General features: G+C 44.3%; 1 protein-coding gene across 1 annotated transcript in view; it reads right to left on the bottom strand.

The window, feature by feature from the left end:
* UBE2E2 (ubiquitin conjugating enzyme E2 E2) overlaps positions 1-21,538 on the bottom strand; it is a 281,781-nt gene that overhangs the window by 69,767 nt on the left and 190,476 nt on the right. Inside the window, exon 4 of the mRNA XM_084795044.1 lies at positions 6,554-6,686. Within this exon, the coding sequence (XP_084651170.1) occupies positions 6,554-6,686 (133 nt within the window). The remainder of the gene's footprint in view (positions 1-6,553; positions 6,687-21,538) is intronic.

The following is a 21,538-nucleotide window of genomic DNA, read 5'->3' as shown; positions in this document are numbered from 1 at the left end:
GGACTCGCTACATAAACCAGGCTGCCTGGAGTTCACAGAGATCCCTTTCCCTCTGCCTCTTGAGTGCTGGGATGAAAGATGTGCACCACCATGCCTGGCTCTCATGCCTTTCATAAAGATTTTGAATTGTATGTGTGTGCCCCACAAAGGTCAGAAGAGGATGTTGACTCCCCGGGAACTGGAATTTCAGGAAGCTGTGAGCTGTTTAATATGAGTGCTGGGAACTGACTTCCGGTCCTCCAGAAGTACAGCAAGTCCTCCTAAACACTGAACCCTCTCTGCAGTAGTCTCCTTCCCATGCCTCTGAAAAGAAGGGCTCTTGACAAAATTCAAGAGTAGGCACCCAAACCCTCTTTTAAATAGTCTTTTCTCACCGAATCTGCCCTTACCTTGCCACTTCCAAGTAGTCTTATGTACTTACCCAAACCTGGATGCAGAACTTAAGAAACAGTCCTTCTCCAAGGACGTAAGGAAACCCAGGTTAGAGTTGGGTTGGGTTCCAGCTGGGCTACCACTTCCTGCATGCTACTTAACCTTCAAGGTCTCGGTTTTCTCATCTACAAAGTGGGAAATCATTCCCATTTTCTTTATCCAAGAGTTGTATGGGTTAAATGAATCGAACAAATGTCTGCTCTACCAGACACTGCTTTGTCTGATAGAAACCCTGTCCTTACAGACTTTTGGTGAGGACAACAGGAGGGAAATACAACAAAGAAATACACAATGGATGAGCAAGAAGTGCTAAGGCCCAAAGTCAGCTCTGAAGGTCATGGCGGAAAGATTTCAGGGACACTGAAATTTGTCACATGGGAAAGCCTCTTTGAGGTGGCATTTGAATAGAAGGGAAGTGGGAAAGGGTGTGAGCCAGATACATTTCTGGGAGAATTCAAAAGCGGAAAGCAGGAAGAAACAAATGCCAGCGTCCGTGGGAGAAGCATGCTTGGGATGTCTTAGCAGGGAGCAAGGGCAGCGGCTTGTGCTCACTCAGCAAGCTGGAGGCTACCAGAAGGTTTCAGAAAGCACGGCTATGCAAAGGCTGGGTAGGCAGGCTTGGCAGAGGCAGAGACCAGACAAGAGGCTGCCACAGAAACCGGGGGAGGGGAACAGTGGATGGCCTTTGAGGCACACTGTCACTACGGAGAGGCAACGGAAACTGCTGAGATTCATTTTTTGTGTTGAGGCCTGAGTCATGACTTAGCTGGAACAATCTGTGTGAGAGGAGCCAAGGATGGCTGTGAGGTGTAGTCTGGGCCAGCAGGGAAGCGTGTGGCCATTCCTGAGACGGGGAAAGCTGGCGATCTGGTCTGCTGGAGTGGGGTGAAGATATGCGATCAACTGTATTGAAGATTGGCTAATTTGTGATGACTATTGAGTTTTCAAGCACAGATGTCAAGTGGGCAGTTGAATACAGAGAGTGGATCCTGGGCAAATTTCAAAGAATATATGAACTCATGCTAACGCCAAGGCAATCTGTGTTCCCTATGTAAGACTGGAGTTCAGGGCAGCTGGCTTTACACGGTTCTTTGTGAAAATTACAGGTGACACACACATCTTTTTTCCGTGTGAAGAAGTGCCAACAGTAGTAATGACAGGTGCATCATGATCACCTAGGCAGGACGTGGTGACACAGCTCCGTTTGGATCTTTAGTTAGAGAACTCTTGGGCTTCCAAACGCTGAGATCACCACTCTTACTATAACTGACCGCCTTTCCTTTCATAGAGAACCTTCACCTGCCCTTTACGGTAAAACCTAACAAGTTGTTTCATTTTTTTGTTCTGGCATAGTTAATGTATTTTCAGCTCATATTCCATTATTAAGCAACTGGATTAAATCTGAAAAGGAAATCACTAAGCACTGCCCTCTCCAAAAATAAGATACACTCCAAATTAATTCAGAAGCATTTTAAGATGTAGTTGGTAACTTTTATAATAAGAACCATATTTAAGAAGCTTCTGAATATTAGTCTTTAAAATTTTTTGTTATACCTTAATATTTAGTGTGTGTGTATATACACACACCGCTGCACATATGTGGAGGTAAAAGAACAACTTGCAGGAGTTGGCTTTCTTCTTCTACTATGTGGGTCCCAAGGATCGAACTCAGCCTGTCATATTTGGTTTGGTATTTTTCTTAGTTTTACATATATAAATACTTCTGTGTATATATGTAATTTTAATATTACTTAAAAACACCTTAGGTATACACTTTACCACCCCTTTGGAGAATTGTCCACTGGTAAGTACTGTTACCTAAAAAGACATTTTCTAGTAATAGGTGTGGATATGGACACAGCATGCCCGCTGTGTGCACAGGGTGCCTGAACAAGTAGAAAATAACAAATACTCAATTGTCCATGTACCTGAAAGCTCACATCTTGTATAAAATTTCTAGATCCCTGGGAAGGCAGAGAAAACTGTGTTTCTCTTCTATATCTGACCTGTTACCTAACCTTACCCTTTAATTAGGATGTATGTTATTAAAATCTCTGGGACACAAGACATAAGACTGAATGTCGTGATACTTTCAAAATGTTCTGTTTTCCTTTTAAAGAACAAGTATTTGTACAAGAATATAACACAGTCAGTTCCTGCATTTCCTACTGGCTTTATGTGAAGTGGGATTTTCTAGGGAGAGTATTTTCATAGTCTTTCCCAAGATGGACAGCTGTAGAGCAGGGCACGTGGAAACGCAAACCATCTCAGTTCTTACTGGTGTCAAGTAAGTGCAGGTTACAACACATCTCAGACTGTTAGAGATTAAAAAAAACAAACCAACCCTGCGGCAGAGTAGGGAAGCTCTGCTCCACGGACGCATGATGATGGCAGTGACGTGAACTTACTGTTTTTTCTGGAGGGTAAATTTGCCAACCTTTATCAAAAACTCTACAACTGTGCAAGCTACCCAGAAATTTCTTGTCAACAAATTTAGCCTCAGGGAATAATTGTACAAGAATACAAAGTATGTTAATTATCAGGATGCCACCACATCACCAATGATAACACTAGCACTGACAGGAACTTAAGTGTTCAACCACAGGAGACCAACTCTATTTTGGTACATTTAGATAATGGAGTGTTATGTATGCTCTATAATTGTAAAACACTGACATGTTCATTGGAAGTATGTTGCACTAGGAAAAAATACAATAATCATGAATCCATGGAGAGTAAGGGACAGTGTTGATGAAAGTTTGTATATGCTTTTCAGCACGATACATATCAATATACACAAATATGAAAAAAGAGAGCAAAAATCTCCAAATAGGTATACTTAAACTGTATGAATAGTCTGTTTTGGAGATTAAGTTGTATGTAAAATTTTCTTTTTGCTTGTTACAACTGCACTTTATTCTGTAACAAATATGCTGAATGCAAAATTAAAAATTTAAAACAAAAGTAAAGATTTTGAGAGCAGAAATATTTGCAATATGAGTAAGAAAATAAGTGTAATTCCCGGAAAAATACAAAGCTACTTCTACTTCATAAATAAATGCATATCTTAATCCTAACACTAAATATTTCTCTGTACTGAAAAAATATAATGATACTGAAAACCATTTAGACATATCCTCCCTTTCCTTTGTTGTCATAAGGCACTACTCCTGGGCAGAGGCCCATTTAACAGGCACCATAACAGAGAGATATTGGTAAGCAAATGATCTGATTTGGTTTTCAAGCTGATACAGCTCTCTTGATGCTCACAAAGTTCCCACAAGTCCCTCCCTGACCTTCAAGCTGCAGATACTTCTGCTGTGGATCCTGCTTCTCCCTGCAAGCAGCAGCAGCAGCAGCAGCAACAACAACATATCATATTTGACTAATTTTTTTGGCATGGATATCTAACTAGATAATGAATTATCTGTTCTTGTCAATAATTTTCCCAGGTGCTGATTCGTTTCTCAGAGTGCAAGAAAAAAATGTTGCAAGAAAAAATTGTTGCACCGAGCAGGAAAAGAGCACAGGTGAGGACAGCAGGGAACAGACACGGGTGACACAGAGTGTGGACACACGGAAGCCGAGGCTGGAGAAGTGCGAACGTGTGCTTTAAACCTGAATAAAAACCGTGTGCCCCCTGACTGCTTTCTCCTCTAAGGCATTTTTGCCTTTGAAACCCAGCTTTAAAACTGGTAACTCAGAAGGTGACACTCTGCTTTTTCAAATTTCCTGTATGATTCTGGGAAATGAACATTTAAATTGTGGTTCCAGTTTTCAGAACCAAATTTTCCCTTACAGGTTGCCCAGCCTGTGCAGGCAGTGGCAGCGGGATTCCTGCAATTCAGCTCTTTGGACACTCTGGACAGGGAGAGGCCAGTGTCCTGGAATTGGAACAGTCAGAAGCAGACTGTTTAGAGTGGGTGAGCTTTTTCTCAGGAAGAACAGGTACATACACCTGTGCAGCTGACAGCTTCGTGTGTCTGCTTCTGTCCCACTGAGCCCCCAGGACAGTCTGACCCGGTCCACACGGTGAGGTGCTGGCGCATCTGAGGACAGACAGCACATTCCTTTCGTGGCCTGTTCTCACAGCGAACCCTCCAGGGTGGTGCTGTGTTGCTTACTGTAGAGTAAATGCTTGAGATTACTGCTGCTGTGTTTCTGGGAGGCCTTGCCAAGTTTCCTGTGAGCTCTCCGTCTACACAGAGAAACTCTCCCTCGGCAGACAATCAAGTCACCTGATCAAAACTGCTCACGACCCCCCACTCCCACCATTCCAAAGGTCAACAGACATTCTCACAGCGACTAGCTAGCTCAGTTACAACAGTCCTAAAAATTTCCTCCTAAAGGTACAAGAACCACAGCTTCCCAGCCCAAAAATTCTATTTATATGAGTATTAAAGGTGGTCTTGCCTTTCTATCTTGACTGATAAACTTTTTTCTGATTCTTATATTTAGACATGGCAAACTCCATCTTTACAGTTTTATTTTTATTTTATGTAAATAGATATTTTGCCTGGATGTATGTTTGTGCATCGCATGCAGACAGTAGCACGGAGGCCAGGAGAGCACACTGGATGCCCTGGAATGGGAGTTTTAGACAACTGTTAGCACCACACGGATGCTGGGAATTGAACCTGGGTCCTCTGGAAGAGCAGGCTTTTAACCACTGAGCTGTTGCTCCAGCCTCCTCCATCTCTGCAGTTGAACACTAAATTCCTTTACCCAGTTTAGTACTTACTGTCAGTTTTTCCTGGTCTTAAAACAAAACAAAACAAAAAAACGCCATCACACAGGTCATGGCAGGGTAGGGGGAAGCACACCTGAGGTGCCGACCTCACTGAAGAGGTCACAACAGGTTTATGGGCAGCCCAAATGCCTGACTACATTTCTCTCTTCTTCTCTGAGCACCCTAACTTGCAGAGGCTGCCAGAGAAAAGTTTACATACCTCCTGCAAGGGCAGCAGACACTCCAGGTGTCTTACAAGCGATTCCAAAATAGAGAACAAGGAGAAGCGGTCCCCATCCAGCAAGGGAGAAAGTTAGCACAAGCTTCACCATGGTGCTGGTACTGAAACCTAGCCAATGCAAAGCCGACTGGCCTGGCACCGGCACTGCACTGTGCACTGTGGTGAGGAATGAAGGCTTGGGGTTGACTTGCCCAGCTCAGATCCTGACACCCCGATTGGCTCCCTGCACAGTGCTGACAAGTTATTGGAGTTGTTACCTTTTTTGGGCATCAAAATGCTGTCTATGCATCTATGAAATGGAAGGAAGAAAGCCCAGAAAAAAGAAAAAAGAGGTGGGAAGAGCATGGAAAGCGTGATGAAGGCCAGCTTACAACCTGGAGATGCCTGCTCCTGCATGGAAGGCTGGTCAGCGGCAGATGAGACTTTCCCCTGGGGACTAACAGGCACCGCCAGTGAACTCAGGGTCTGTGCTCCACCAGAATAAAGAAGAGGTGCTAATGGCCAGAGGCAGCAGAGAAGAATGAGAGGATATCTTAAAGCACACGGTCTCATCTTGGGAACAGAAAGCCCTACATCCTGTTACGCTGCACTCTTGACGTGGTAGTTATAAAAGAAATTACATTTCATTAATAAATTTTATTAAAAGGCCATTATTAAACCATATCTACGTGTACAATACGTATTTTGGCATTAGGGATTAAACCCAGGATCTCACCAACAACTTACGCTCCCAGCCCTTATGTTGCTACTACTACAGTTTCTGTGGGCTTCCTGTGGGCAGCTGAACTGTGGCGGCGGCAGAGTGTCATGAAGATGTGGTGAACCTGTCCGTGAAGCCTTCTTTGCCTGTAGTCTGGCATTTTAGTCTAACTGTGGTCCAATGCCACTTTCCCATTATACCTATAAAACATGGTATTTTCTGTAATATTAAATCATATGCTATGGAAAAGAGACAAGAAAAAAATGAAACCAATGAAAAGCTAAGATACAGAAACAATGTATAATGTCTTATATTTTCTTTACTTTTAAGTACAATGGATCCTGGGAAGTTGCCTATGCCAACAGAACAGATACACACCCCTACATATACACTTAGTATGTACATACTATAATACACAGTGCTAAAAAATGGGTGACTACATTATACTGACCTTAGGGGGTTTAAACGGATAGTCTGGTGAAAAGGTGATGTCAAGAAAGAACACCCCTCCTTCATAGACAGAGCCTGGGGGTCCCAGGATAGTTGACCTCCATTCATAAATGTTGTCTCCTTTGGGTCCAGCACTGGAATAAGACACACAAATGAAATGTGCTTAGAAATTATATAAAGTTTGGAGTTAAAAAAAATATATATATTTATGGTAATAATAAATTGAGCAATTCCATAAAACATAACAAAGTTAATAGGTTAATTTTACCTCTTATATTGTTCATGTCACCATCATTATTCTATAAACAAGCATGCTGGCATGACTAAATGACAGAAGGGAAGGACCTGCTGTATTGCTCACGGCACAAACACCATGGAACAAGTTTCCAAGGACACCAGCCTCGTATAAATATGAAATTATCTGTGAAATCTTGAAAAGGGTGGCACAGTCCTGGGGGCAATGACACAGAATTTCCAAATGAGAAAGGCTAATGCAGAACAGCTGGTTTAAACCTCCACTAAGCACTGAGAGCCAGGCAGGTCCGTGACACCAACAAGAGGAAACAGCAGCCATTCAGGAGACCCAGCCAATCAGAACCTCTTCCTCCCATCACCCTACTTCCTAGATGATAAGACATGACATTTTATTTCATGACTGTATTTTATAACTTTTCTGTTCTTCCCTAGAATAACAATTTCTTGAGGAACAAATTTTGCCTACTAAGTATATATCTGTTGGACAATGCCAGGCTAGTAGCTGAGCAGATCACCTGACTATGAATGGTCAACATATGTCTGCGTCTCCACCAAATGTACTAAGGCGAACAGAGTCCAAAGTGAAAGTGAATGGCATTACTTCTCGCCACTGAGCAGGATGGCCACAGCATGAGTACAGCTTAGCATTCCAGGGTCTGGGCCATCGCTTAGTGGGACAGTGTTTGTTTAGTGTTCCTGATCTTCAGCACCACTGCTTTCCCTTTCCCATGAGGACTGGGGTGTGTGTGTGGGGTGAGTGGGAACCAGAAAGTTCTCCAGGGTTCTCTCTGTTTTATTGGATTATTATCTATAATAAAATCTTTATATCATATAATGAAGTGGGCAATACTATGAATGCTTGGGAAAGATTTTACTCCAAGAGTCACTACAATATACATTGATCATAACCAAGATGGGACTATATAGTGATAAAAACATTTTAATGTAATTCACTCCACTAACAGATCATGGTAGAAAAGAAAATGTTACTCTCACAGGCTACAGAAAGCAGTTTCCTTCACTTACCCTTCCTCCCTTCATTTTCCTTCTCCCCGAATCTCCACACCGCCCCCCCCCCCCCACGCATTGCAAAAGTAAAACTTTTGAGTTTGGAAGACAGTTCATGTTTATAAACTGAGAAATAATATTTAGATCATGTAAAACTGACCAAGTCTTAGGACCCAAACATAAATTCTTACGAATTAATAGGAAAAATAACAATCTATTAGAAAGACACCAATAGACAGTTCAAAAAGGTGGAGACAACATTTAAAATGTCTAGTTTCATCAAAATTTGGAAAATAACAGTTCAATTGGCAAAAAATAAATGGTTAACAAACAAAGCTGAATAGTGGTAAGGACTCAGGGAAATCTGATTTCTACACACCGCAGATAAGCATGTTCAAAGGCACTGGGGAAGAACACCCTTGTCTTCCTAAGGAAAGGAAGGAGAGCAATCCTGTACTTTGTGGCATCATGGGTGGGCCTGGAAGGTGCTAAGCTCCGCAAAGTCAGGCATAAAACAATAAATGCTGAGCGTTCATTTACATGTGTTGAGACACTGGTCTCCTAGAGGTAGCTAGGACAGTGGCTTGAGAACAGAGGCTGGCTAGTGGGTGTGAGCCAGGTAGATAAGGAGTTAGAAGTGAGGGAGGCCAGGAACTGGAGCTGTCTCCCCAGAACCGTGTCTTCCACTTGGGCAACCAGATAGACAGGAAGGAGCCAAGGAAACTGCAGCGGTATCCTGGCAGCTAAGCCGTCCTTTTGTGGTTAGACATCCTTGAAGCTGCAGTTAGGGCCTTCTGGTTGTATCAGGAACTAAGGCAGTAGGGCAAGTTTGCACAGAAGGGTAATAAGGTGGGTGTGCCCTCAAAAGACTGTGGCTGTATTATCCTTTGCATTGTGTTTTGACTCCTCCTCCACCCATGGCCTTTTAAAGAGCATCACTGAAGGGAGAAGATATTCATCACAGTTTGGGAAAGAAGAAGGTCCTCTTACCCATCAATCTGCCACCCACTTAATAGGCACAAAACTTAAGTGTACACCATGGAATGATGCTACCTATTTGGTCAGCCCATGCCAACACTTCCTGGAGCACACTGTTGCTCTGCCCTGCTTTGCTAAGTAAAGCTCTGCTTAAACTGTCTGTTTTCTCTTGGCAGAAGACAAGAACTCAGAAGTTTTCCCTGGGAAACATCAGGGGTGCAACTGAGTAACAGCTGTCCTGTAGCACAAGAGGAAAACTCTAGTTACAGTTAACAAGAATTCGTTAAATGTCTCAAAATATCTAGAAGCAAACTTTTCCCTTGAATGTTCTAAACACAAAGAAATGGCTCATGTCTGAGGTAAAGGATGCACCAGCTACTGCTCTGATCACTTGACCTATCTATGCTGAAATACCACACTGTGCCCTGTTATATGTATCATGGCTATTTCGATAAAAAATAAAACCACTTATTAATAAAGAATGCAGACTTCAGTTCAATTACACACACCCTTGCGATACAACAGAGTGTCTGTATTCACACTTAGACACGATGGAGTATGCTTATCAGAGGGTCCCTGCAACACTAACGCTGGCAGCGCCTACATCCTGACTGGAGATGAATGGACTCACCGAAGGAAAGCCATCTGGCAGTGAGAGCCTGCACATCAGCCGGAGCAGAGCCTCAAGTTATAGGTTACTGGACAGGTAGCCCAAGGCAATCCAGCAAAAAGAGACTATATTGTTGATACAACTATGGGGTAAAAGAGAAGCCAACAAGAAAAGAGCTCAGAGGATGGTTTCTTGGTCTTCTATATCGTAGTTTCTCTTCTATTGCTGTGATTAAAACACCATAACCAAGGAGACATAAAAAGACAGCATTTAACTTTGGAGCCCAGGGCTCTAGGGGACAGAGTCCATGAGCATCATGGCGCAGACATGATACAGGAGAGTTCATTCTGAGAGCTCACTCCCCTTGCTCCACAAGGAAGAGGCAGAGAGAGCTACCTTGGAATGTACCTCAAAGCCTGACTCCTGTCATTTATCCCATGGCCTCCCATAAGGCCAAAGCTCCTAATAATCTTTTCCTAACAGTTCCATCAACTGAGGACCAAGTACTCAAATACATGAGCCTATGGGTGCCAGTCTCAAACAGCAGCATCCTACTTCTTTCTGTGTGTGGTGAGCTTAGGAGCAATGTTTGGTAATCTAATCATATAGTGCAAAATTTGTTCTTTTATCTGTGTCAAATTTTTATATAAAGAAAAAGTATGTGTGCTGGTGAGAAGGCTCACTAGGGAGAGATGCCTGCTGCCAACCTAATGACAAGAGTTTGACCCAGGAAGTGTACACTAGAGAGAAACCACTCCTTCAAGTTGTCCTCTTGTACCTTCATACGTACACCAGGGCATGTATATAACACACATACACACATCCATGCACACAAAATAATACAGATGTAGTAATAATAAGAATTGGAAGTATATTAAAAGGCTACAGAATGCTACACAAAATGAGCATGTTCTGTTATGTTACTGCACATTAAAACATTACCTAGTGTCCTACACAGCTGTAAAGTTTATAACTTACAACAATGACCAGCATTGGCAAATGGCCCCAGGGGTACAATAGTGGCACTTGCATCTTAGGTGTAACTAACAGCCATTTAGTTAGACCCAAGACTGCCTCAATCAATAGTAGGGAATGCATGCCTGGCACTATAAACCTAGCCAGCTGCTCATGGCTAATGAGATCCTGGACTGTAGAGGAGAACTTATTACAACAGCCACTTTCTTAAACCAGTCTAATTCCCTACTGTATTCTAAATACCGATGCGATTCCCACAGGTAAGGGTAGCTCTCAGCACTCATCGATAAAGCTTCTTTTTGCAGTGTTTGGAGATAATTACAGATATCCACAACTAGTCATAAAACAGAATAACTGTTTTTGGGATGCCCAAATCCAACTGATATACCCATAGCACAATCCCTACACTTAAGACTCAGGGAATATCATAGAAAGGAGGGATAGACAGACTGTAAGAGAGAGAGGCCCAGGATATCTGCTGTGAGTGGTGTCGACTGTATATGACAGGGAAGCTACATCCATTAAATATAAAAACAAATACGGTTGACTAAACAAGACCTGTACAGTGTCAGCAGGAGCTGACATACAAATGTGGATAGGGTACTCTCTCCAGGCCTTGCCCTCAGATGAAGAGCCACAGGCAATTTATGGCTGTTGACAGAGGGGAATCAGTAGTCACCAGGGACAACAAGTTCCTTGATAAATTACTCAATGCCATGTGGTCAGCCCTAAACACATACACACATGGCAGCACTAAGACTCAGCAGGCTTTACACACACACACACACACACACACACACACACACACCCCAGAATAAAGTGGTGATAAATTTGGGAGGTGGGGGCGGCCTGCAAGGAATTGGAAGGGGTAGATGAGACGAGAACAATGTAAATATAAAACAAGGCAAAACACTAAACTGACCCAGGCCTGAGGGTGTGGCTCATGGGTACAGCATTCATTTAGTGGGCATGTGGCTTTGGGCTCAATTTCCCACACTGTAAATAAATGGATATATTTTTAAAAAGACATGGATTGGAAAGATGGACCTCAATTCAGAAATGGGCTGTGTGAGAACAAGGGTTAAGGTGGATTAGGGAAGCCAAATCACACAGTTCTAGCAATGGAGATAAATCTCATTCAATTGTCAAGCATTTGGTTTCTCTCTCTCTTTTTTTTCTAGTCTTTCTTTTGTTTTTAGATTTTTAAAATTTTATTTATTTACTTATTTTTCATGTGTGTGTGTTTTGCCAGAATGTATGTATGTGCATTCCTGGTGCCCATGGAGGCCACAAGAGGGTCTGGATGCCCTGGACCTGGAGTTACTAACGGTTGTGAGCCCCTATGTAGGTGCTGAGAAACTAACCCAGGTCATTTGAAGAGCAGCCCGTACTCTTAACCACGGAGACATCTCTTGAGCAACTCTTTCTCTAAAGTAAGATAAATAAAATCACAATTAACCTAATTCTTTGCAAAGGGAATTCAAAGACATTGCAAAGCAGCGAGTCAGCGTGGCCCAATCTCCCCGACTGCCTGAGCTGGTAGTGAGGCACACATGACTGCATCCTGGCCAGATGACACGGTGCTTGTGTAGCAACAGCCTCTTGCTGCCAAATGAGCACAGCCTTCAGATGAACAGTACACATATTACATTCTGAGCTATAATTAAACTCGCTATGAATAGAGAAGTTTATCAGGAGGAAGAGCTTAAGGAGAGTAAATTATAGGTTATGGTTACAACATTATCTCAAAGCAGAGGAAGAGACTCAGCTAAAATACACACAGCTATGAAACAGTGTGTACAAATACTTTCTTCAAATGTGAAGACATAATTTCTGGGACTCACTTTGAGAAGTTGTCCAGTGGTCTTCCAGGAATGGAAACCACAGGTAGTTATATAGTGTAGGCCAAGTAAGCTGTCGCCACATAGTGCCATCAAGAGAGGGGCTCAGCAGGACAGGCATGGACTGTGGACTACTTAAACTCAGTTCCTGCTCACAGAGTTATATCTGTCTTTGAACTAGCAATCCAGATTTTATTGAAGTCAGCTGTGTATACTGCTGAGGGTGGGTTAAACCAACACAGCTGATGTTATCACTTTGGGTTGCTTTATCTGGCCAAGGTACATCCTTTAAGAAATACTTAGTCAATGTTGCCCTTCCTGATCCTTTATAAAGGGTTTTAATTTTAGGGGGCAGAACTTTCTAGGGCAAAGATTTCTAAAGTGAGGATTCGCAGGATTTCAAGTCCTGAGCTTGGGAGAAGCTTAGGGATTGGTGGGTTTATGTTCAGCCTTTTCACCTAAAATTAGCATAAATGTGGGAGGGGACCCACTGAGGGGCTGGGAATGGCCACTGTGACAGTTAGAGGCAGAACTGTCAGTTTAACAGAGAGGTGTGGGGGAGGGGCCTATTAACTCATGCTCCAAGGGGTTTACACAGACTTGAACTCTATACAATTTTCCTTAACTAAATTATGAATTTATACTGAGTCAGATTTCTAGTTCTGGTCCTTGGCTGGCAGTGTCAGACCATGTAAAGCTCCCTGCCTCAGAGGAATGGCTAGTTTATACATTGTTGCCTCAAAGTGACACCACCTGAGCTCACAGGCTAGCTCCAGTTAAACAAATCTCCCTCCTCGAGTTCCCTGTCAGCAACAGCCATAACTGAGCCCTTAGGTGCCGCTGCTTTCTCTGTGGCTTCAGCTACTCAGTTTCTCCAGGCGTCTGAGCTCAGATCCCTGGGCTGTGGAGATTTAATCTTAGTGTCTCTGGAGTCCTGAGGTGTTGCTGTCTGGAGGTGTAGAGAGGCCAGCAGCACAGCCTGAAGAGCCAAGCACCCCTTTCAGAGACCATAGGGTGTGGGACCCAGAGGAGCTGAAGAGCTGAAAAGGGGTACCCAGGGAAAGATGTAGGGGGAGCCCTGAGACAAAAACTTGAAGCTGCCTAGCCTGGCCATTGGAGCTTCTCAGCAGGAGGCCCTGACACTTTGCTGCAAAGTTTAGAAAGTTAACAAGTATGCAGAGTAAACAAAGGGAGTCTGGCAGGGACCGTTTTCCCTGACATGAATAGCCAAGAGTCAGTAGCAACAAACCATCTTCAAAACAGACTCATGTTTCCCAAGGCACAGGAATCTCATTTGCCTGCTTAGTACACAGACTGTGTCTTAGCTGTCTGTCCCTCTTGTCACTGTAGGAAGCATGCCTGCACAGCTTGTGATCCCACAGTTGGGACAGTGGCACTCACAGGTCTCTGCTTCACTCCTACTTGGCATGCTACAAGTGAGAACTGCTTGAAGTGAAAAAAATTCTTGAAGTGTGCTACATAGTAATACGCAGCCACGAGGCCACTGAGTGCTTGAAATGCGATTGCTGCCAAGAGACATGTGCTGTCACGCAAAGGGGAGTATACACTATCAATAAACTTAATTTAAGACAATGGTGCCCAGCCTTCCTATTCCTGCGACCCTTCATTTAATACAGTTCCTCATGTTATGCGACTCCCCCACCATAAAATTATTTTGTTGCTACTTCATAACTGTAATTTTGTTAGTTATGGATTATAATGTAAATACCCGTGTTTCCCGATGTCTTAAGAGACCTCTGAGAAAGGGTTGTTCGATTCCCAAACGGATTGTGACACACAGGTTAAGAACCAGAATAATAATCGTATGCTTAAATGGCAATATTTGGGTTATGCTGGGCTAAATGCATTATAAAACTTGTCTGGATTTAAAAGCTCAGAGTGCAGTTCCGCTGCACGCAGCTCCTCTGGTGGAGCTGTCCAGGAAAGCTTGTGTGAGAGCCTGGCGTTCTGTCTCAGCTCATCCTTATTTGACATGGCAGCCACTAGCCACTCGTGGCCATCAAACACTTGCAGTGACCGAGGCTGTGGGAGTAGAACTGGAATGAAAATCTCATCCGGTCAGAATGAATTTAAATCTAAGTGGCTCCATGTGCCTGGCAGCGACTACATTGAAGAGGAAGCATTGAGAGCCTGGGCCAGCCCAGAATAGCCAAAGCGGTTCTGAGCGTGTCACGGACTGTTTGCTCTGCACAAAACAGAAGGCTGTGTGTATCCTCACATGCATCACAGAAGGGAGAAGCCACACTGCTGAAGGATTTCTATTTTTAGTGATTCTTCTTCCCTAAGACAGAAGATAAAGGCTTGTTGGCAGAGGGCATTTGGGGTCCTGAGCTATGGGAAAGCACACAAAATGCTCTGGTCTCAGACTTATTTATCTGAACTCTGGCCCTGTCAGTTAAAACCTACTCAAACAATGAGTGGGTATACAGTGTGTCTACGTCCTAGCTTCATGATCTGTAAAACTTGCAAATTACAGCACTACCATCACAGAGCAGCTGGATTTTCAGCAGAATTATACCACAAGTGTGGGACATGCTGTAAGAGCCCAGCCAGGAAGCAAACATGTTAGCGGCTTTTGTGGAGGTTGCTGCACAAGGTGGACAACATACACATTCACAAAAGCGCTCAAAGATGAATTACATATAACTTGTAAGAAGGACTTTAGGGTCACAGGGTTAGAACACAGGCTACAAAGAGCTGAGCATTTGGAGAGCGGTAACAAAGGTGACGGTGATGATCCTGTGACCCACTCTCCGATAATGCTCTAGGTAGAGCAGAACTTGGGAAGCCATCAGAACGTACAGCAGCTTGACTTCAGGAGATCTCATGTGTCAGCAGCCTTTCCACACCAGGATTTGCATGAGTGGAGAGAGCAATGTTCCCCAAGTCTTTAGAAATTCCAAGCATGTTACAGAGCACGTGAGAGTGGCAACACACATGTGACTGACAGTCATCTCTTGTTGCCCTCACAGATTGGGGACAGGAACCTCTCAGATACCAGAATGGGTGGATTATTAAGTCCCGGGCAGGATATGTAGTAGGTCAGCACTTTTACTAAAGTCACCGCATCTTCCCATGCCCTTCACACCCTCCTGATTACTTACAGCACCTGAGACAATGCGAATGCCAGCAAACACTGTCCAGAATGTCCAGGGAATACTGATGGGGAAATGTCCTCGCCCCTTTATTTCTGTGGTGTTGGAGATTGAAGCCTGGACCTCATATGTCGTCTGCAAGTGCTCTACCACTAGGCCAGAGTCCTCTTCTGTCATGTTACACTCTTAAGTCACGTTCACTTACAAGCACAAACAGAAGTCAAAGAAAAACTTTACTCTGTGGGTCTGTCTGTGTTTGAATATGTGTATGCGCATGTATATGTGCATGTCTGTGTGTGTGCATCTGTGTGTATGCGCGTGCATCTGTATGTGTGTGTTATTAAAATAAAGTTCTAGGTATAAAGGCTTTGGAAATTTCTGCTCAACAGAAATAAGCTTAGAACAGAACTTGGGGTCCATTAAGCTAGGCAATCAGAGCACTTGAAATACAGAATCAGTACTTTTAAACCTTCAGTTACCTGGAAGGACCGACAAATGAGTACCTGAATGATTCCAACCTTTCTTCCTATGCTGACTAGTGCTTGGTCAACTTCACAAAACTTGGGTCAACTGTGAACATACCTTCACCATACTGGATTGTGAGCATGTCTGTTGGACAGTTCCCCAATCAATGACTGATTGGGGGGGCTGGTGGGGTGGGGAGGGGCCACTGTGGGCAGTGCCACCTCTGGGCAGGTGGTTTTGACTTGTATAAGAAAGCAGGCTGAGCAACCAAGGAGAGAGCAAGCCAGCAAGCAGCACTCCTCCATGGCCTGCTCGTAAGATGAAATGAGCCCTCTAAAAAAGACAACGGTATTAATCCCAGGAGTAGGAACCATAGCTAGGACACCCCCTTTCTTCAGTACACCTTCTTCATCTCCTAGGAAAAGGAAAAAGGACCCCTTGAGGAGCAGTTTGCAGCATGTGCACAGGGAGTGGAGGATGGGCGGAGTAATCAGATAAAACCAAACTGCTCCTCCTGGGAATGTAGGATTTGCTTTGCTCGAGGCTGCATTCCTGGAATGTAACCTTATCACTGAGACCTCTAGTGTACTGCTGCTCTGTCACGGCTGGAGACCAGCGCTCAAGGCCTGCACCCGCAGGTTTGGGGACCTAACTCCCTTTAATCCCGGGCCAAGTGTCTGGGGTATTAAACAGTCACTTTAGTTTCATTACCTGTCCTTAGTCCATTTTCTTAGGTCAATCAGAAACTCAATGGGAGTCACTGCTCTCCTTTCCCCCTTGTTTGGCAAACCTTCCCTTTCTTCCTAACACACTTAACCTCCTTCTCACCCAACTGTTCTCTCTGAGAAATGGAGGTTCTCAGGTACCCACACCTTCTAGAAATACTTTATTATCTGGACTTAGAAGGATTTGGTTAGGTCTACTGGCAGCAAGTGACATTTCTTAGTTACCCCTACAGCCCACATGCTAGACAGGAAGCCAGAACCTTTAATGTGTCTATTGATCTTATCAGCAGTGGAAACAGGCTTTGGACTGGACTTCATACGACTGCCAACCTCCTTTAAATGACAATGGGGGCTCCATCACTCAGCTATCTCCCAAATCTCCCATGTGTTGGGACTTCAGGGCAACGCTACCATACTGTGCCCTACAGAGTTCTGAAACAGCCAAGTTGCTTCGCAAAAGGACTCTGAGTTCTCTAACTGTTCCAGTCACAGATGATGGCTGGTAACACTCTGGGATGCCATGACGATACTCATGGCAAGACTCAATGGTAAAGCTCCTCCATGGTGCCATGACAATACTTGTGGTGCTGTTGTATCACACTCTCTGTACCATGGACAATGTTGTGTGGCATCATGATGAAGCTCCATGTGTCAGGGTACCACACCATGCTGCCATGGTGAAGCTCCACGTGTCAGGGTACCACACCATGCTGCCATGGTGAAGCTCCATGGTAGCATTCTAATCATAGCTTTGTTTGTTTCTAGCAGCTCCTCACTTGAAGGGTACAGATACAGCAGATCTTGGAAGCAGTTTAAGACCGTTTAGATAGTTAAGAGCTGTGGCTTGTACACAGTTACTGGCAGCTCAATCTGATTTAAAGGAGGGCAAATGCCTCCGATGTATCCAACACACTTTTCCTGGATGAACTGTTTTCATATCTTACATAAGAAAATGGTAAGCAAAACACTTATTGAAACAAAAATGACCTTTTATTCCTTAGATGCTGTATTTTTTTTCTTTTTTTTCTTTTTTTTAAAGAATAGTCCAACACTTGCACAAGGGGATATCTTCCTTTGGTATCCCTGACATAGCCATGGGCAGAATTGGATATTTTATATTTATATATATTTACAGTATCAAGTGCAGATTCTGGGAACAATTTGATTCTTTAAAAGTAGCAACTTACTATTAAAGTATGTTCCTTCATACTTTGTTGCTACTCTGCCAACTCAAAACAGTACCTAACATTACAGGATAATGAAGTCCAGAGGCTTAGCAACAGTGACCCAGTGATGTTAGAACTGATTCAACCTGAAAAAAAAACACAAAAAGTTATGTGTCCACCTGACACAGACAGGAAGACTCTGTGCATGGTATACAGGAAAAGTAAAAGTCTATGACCAACAACGCGCTAAGTGTAGTTGTTAGGATTCTGTTTCAGTCTGCCTACCTATGATGTCATTGCCTACCTGCCACAGGGGTGTGGCCCTGCCTAGGGCTTTATAAAAGGATAATCCTACCTCATTCCTCCCTCTTATCTTCCCCTCTTTCCCCCCTCTCTCTCTCTGGGGTACCCATCCTCCCTTTTCCTCCCCCCCACCCCACCCCCGCATGCTCACTTAATAAACCTCATATAATATAGTATCTGTCGCCTGGCATCTTATTATCTTATATCTTATTACATATTTTTAAAATCATAACAGCAGTTGCCCATATTTCTGCATAAGAGGCTACAGCTGGCCACAACGACAAACAAGTACTGTAAAAGCACACTAGGGAAATCATGGTCTGAAGAAATGCACGTCTTAACGCCACCCAGACACTTAGCCATTTAGCTGCGTTAGAACAAATACTCAGCACTGCATTTCATGATGGCCACTCTCTGACAAGGCACCGTGTGTGCACCATCTTTATCACTATAGCTACTGAGATGGGCTTTATCCTTAGCGAGAGTGCCCCGCTTCTACCTCCTGAAATTCCTCTGGAAACATGTGCAAACTCAGATTTCCAAAGCTTTTCAGCGCCTTTCATGAAATCAGACCCTGTGCTTCAAACCAAACAAAACAACCACCCCTCAGGAGCTGTCAGGGAGGAAGGGGCTGTGTGTTTGGAGAGGATGAAATTAAAGGGAGTAAAACCGGGGGAGGGCGGGTGTGGAGGCAGCTGGAAATGGGTTTTAAGGGAGCAGCCACACGAGGACTTCAGGGGAAAGAGAGGAGGGGCAAGCAAACAGAACACCGAGCAGCAGCTTACTTGCTGGCATTATTTCCCATAATAAAGGGAGCAGTTCTGCACCCATGATTTGTGTTAGTGTTTCTAGCCAGCCTCTCCTGTGGAGACGCCAACACTCCTCACAGCTCTCTCAGGCACTTCTGACAGCAGTTCCCGGTGATGTCATAGGCTACTATTCACCAGCTTAGCGGAGGACTGCCCATTACACTCTGGCTTTCATGTGCAATTCCGCAGTCTGCCCTTGTAAAACATTTAGAGAAGCGACTTTTAGCACTCAACTTGGTGATTTAGTATCCCCACAGTTCATTAGTCACGGTATCCACATCAATTTTCTATAGCAGCTATTACTGCCTTTCAGATCTCAGCCTCTGCCTTCCCTCTCTGGAAGCAAAGCAAACAGCTTTTACAGAAGGTTTGCCTTGAGAGCCACCTCTGGATCGCTCGGCAGTTTCCTTAGTTCCTGTCAAGGTAGGCTATCTCTGAGGCTGAGAGGTTTTGCTTTCTGTGGTGTGGTGGTGTAAGAGGTAACTGCTCATCTCTGGCTCGCACTGCGGTTGGGGGTGGGGTACTGTGGGTTGCTGGCTGCCAAGCAGGTTTAGTCAATCCGCTTCCCAGTCTGCATCACTCTCCCAACAATAAAAGTGCAGCTGAGGCGGCTAGAAGAAACAAACAGAGGGGTGATTAATTAAAACCACCTTCTCAGCCTCAGAAAGACCCAGCCCTGACCACCAGGGGTGCTTGAATTTGTGATGGAACCTAGCAATTTAAAAGGCTGATTGTGCTCGGGACCAATAGAAACAAATGCTAAGGGCCTGGGGCGGCCACTACGCATGCACAGTATGAAAGGCAAAGCTTGGGCAGGCGCCAAGTGATCAGTTCAAAAGAAGTAGGGTAGGGTGCTTCCTAGAAAAACCATGGATGGGCACCCTGCTCCATGTAGACTCCTGTAAGGGTGCTCCTTATGGATGGGGGTGGGGGTGGGGTGGGGTGGCGGGCTGGAGCAGCCTTTGAAAGGCTACAGCTGAGACAAAGGGTGGACGGGCAGCACATTACAGGGAGCTCTCCCTTCTCTCCTTGAGTGTGAGCCAGCTGGCCGCCTTTGCTTTGATGGACTTAATTTTCTGTTGAAGACCAACGCTCTAAAGCAGACCTGTCTTACTTCTGTGTTAAGATAACAAAACGGCGCTGACAGTTCGTGTTAAAATGCCGTCACTCTCGATATCCTTTCTAAATCAAAGAACAGCCCATTGATCCGAGGAGCTGGAAGCTCCAGTCACTGTTTCAATCTCTTCCTGTTTCCCCAGACCTGCAGCAAGGGACACGCTCTTGCCCTAAAACAAAGGACAGTCTCCCTCATGACTGAACACAAGATATGGATGTTTAGTTTTCTTTTTACACTAGGAGATTTTCCTCTTTCACTGTTGTTCTACACTGTCTCACCAGGGCCCTGATAATGGTAGGACATCAGTGCAGCCATGGAAGTTAGGAAGCACAAAGCTTTTTTCCCTGAACTGAGCAGTTTTATGTTTTAAAAACACTTCCTTCAGTTCTCTTGCTAACTTGGAGATTAACAGCTGGCAGGAGATAGACAGACTGGCTCTCCCCGGCACAGCCTTGCCTTTCCAGACTGCGCTCCCTAAGGGCTGCGCTGGCCTGCCTCACCTCACCGCTGGGTCTTTGGCAGCTGTATGGTGACTGGAAACATCGGTGGGAATTCACAGGGAACCACACTAGAGATGCTGGCTGAAGAGTGACGAAGACAGTGTGAGTGACTGGCAATAACCACGTTTTCTGTTTTGGAGAAACCAAATTTCTGTTTCAAAAGTCCGAGGTTTAAGGGCTGGGATATAGTGGTAGAGTGCTTGCTTACACAGGCAAGGCTCTGGGTCTGATCCTCAGCACAAGAAAAGTTTATAAAACACTGTGAAGACAGGGTTCTCAAGCACTTGCTTGGTTCCAGCTCCTGCAGCATACAGTTGCTGTTTTGTCCTGATCTTTGGCTCCTTTATTTTATCTACTTTTTTCCGCTTCGCTGTTTCCATTCAGAACACCACAGTGCATCTGGCAGCTGTCAGTTTGCTGCCAATGTCACAAAACCACAGAATTGAGGAAGCATGATTTTTGGATTATGGTTCAAGGCGAAGGATCAAAGGTCATCTACCAGAGGCGTTCTTGTAGCAGAATCACACTGTGGTACAGGCAGCAGGGCATCATGTGGGAGGGACAACTCCCAGAGACCCAAAGTACACATGGTTTTATAGCTGCCCTACTTGCAGAGTGACCCACTGATTCACAGACCACATGTGTGGCCCATCACTCACAGAAGCGCAGACCCATCCCTGCCTAACATTCTTACCTGGTCCCACCTCTCACACGTCTCCTAATGGGGAAGTACTTTAACCTGAGTTTGGGAAGGGGAAACACATTCAAACCTAGCAGTGGCCGTGTTTCTTTAAGTTGAGAAACGGAGAAGAAATTAGTGAAAAGTTCTACGCTATCTTTTCAATTTTACTGCAGAGCAGAAGCTATTAGGAAATAAAATGTTATTTTGAGAATGATAAATAGGATTTCTCTCTTGTTTCTTTAAATGAAAATACCTGCATGGTCAGTGTGAATAACCATTTAAAGTTTAGATGACAGAGGTGAGATTTCCCCCACACACCGTGAAATGTTTGACATTGCCGACATTAGCTAACACCCAGACCTTCCGCTCTTCCCTGATATGTGAGTTCTTAAGGAGTATTAACACGCATACACATGGCTATAGAATAAGAATGACC

The sequence above is a fragment of the Acomys minous genome (assembly GCF_964271855.1).
Source record: "Acomys minous genome assembly, chromosome: 9".
NCBI classification, from domain to species: Eukaryota; Metazoa; Chordata; class Mammalia; order Rodentia; family Muridae; genus Acomys; species Acomys minous.
This window is presented reverse-complemented; position numbering and strand designations above follow the sequence as displayed.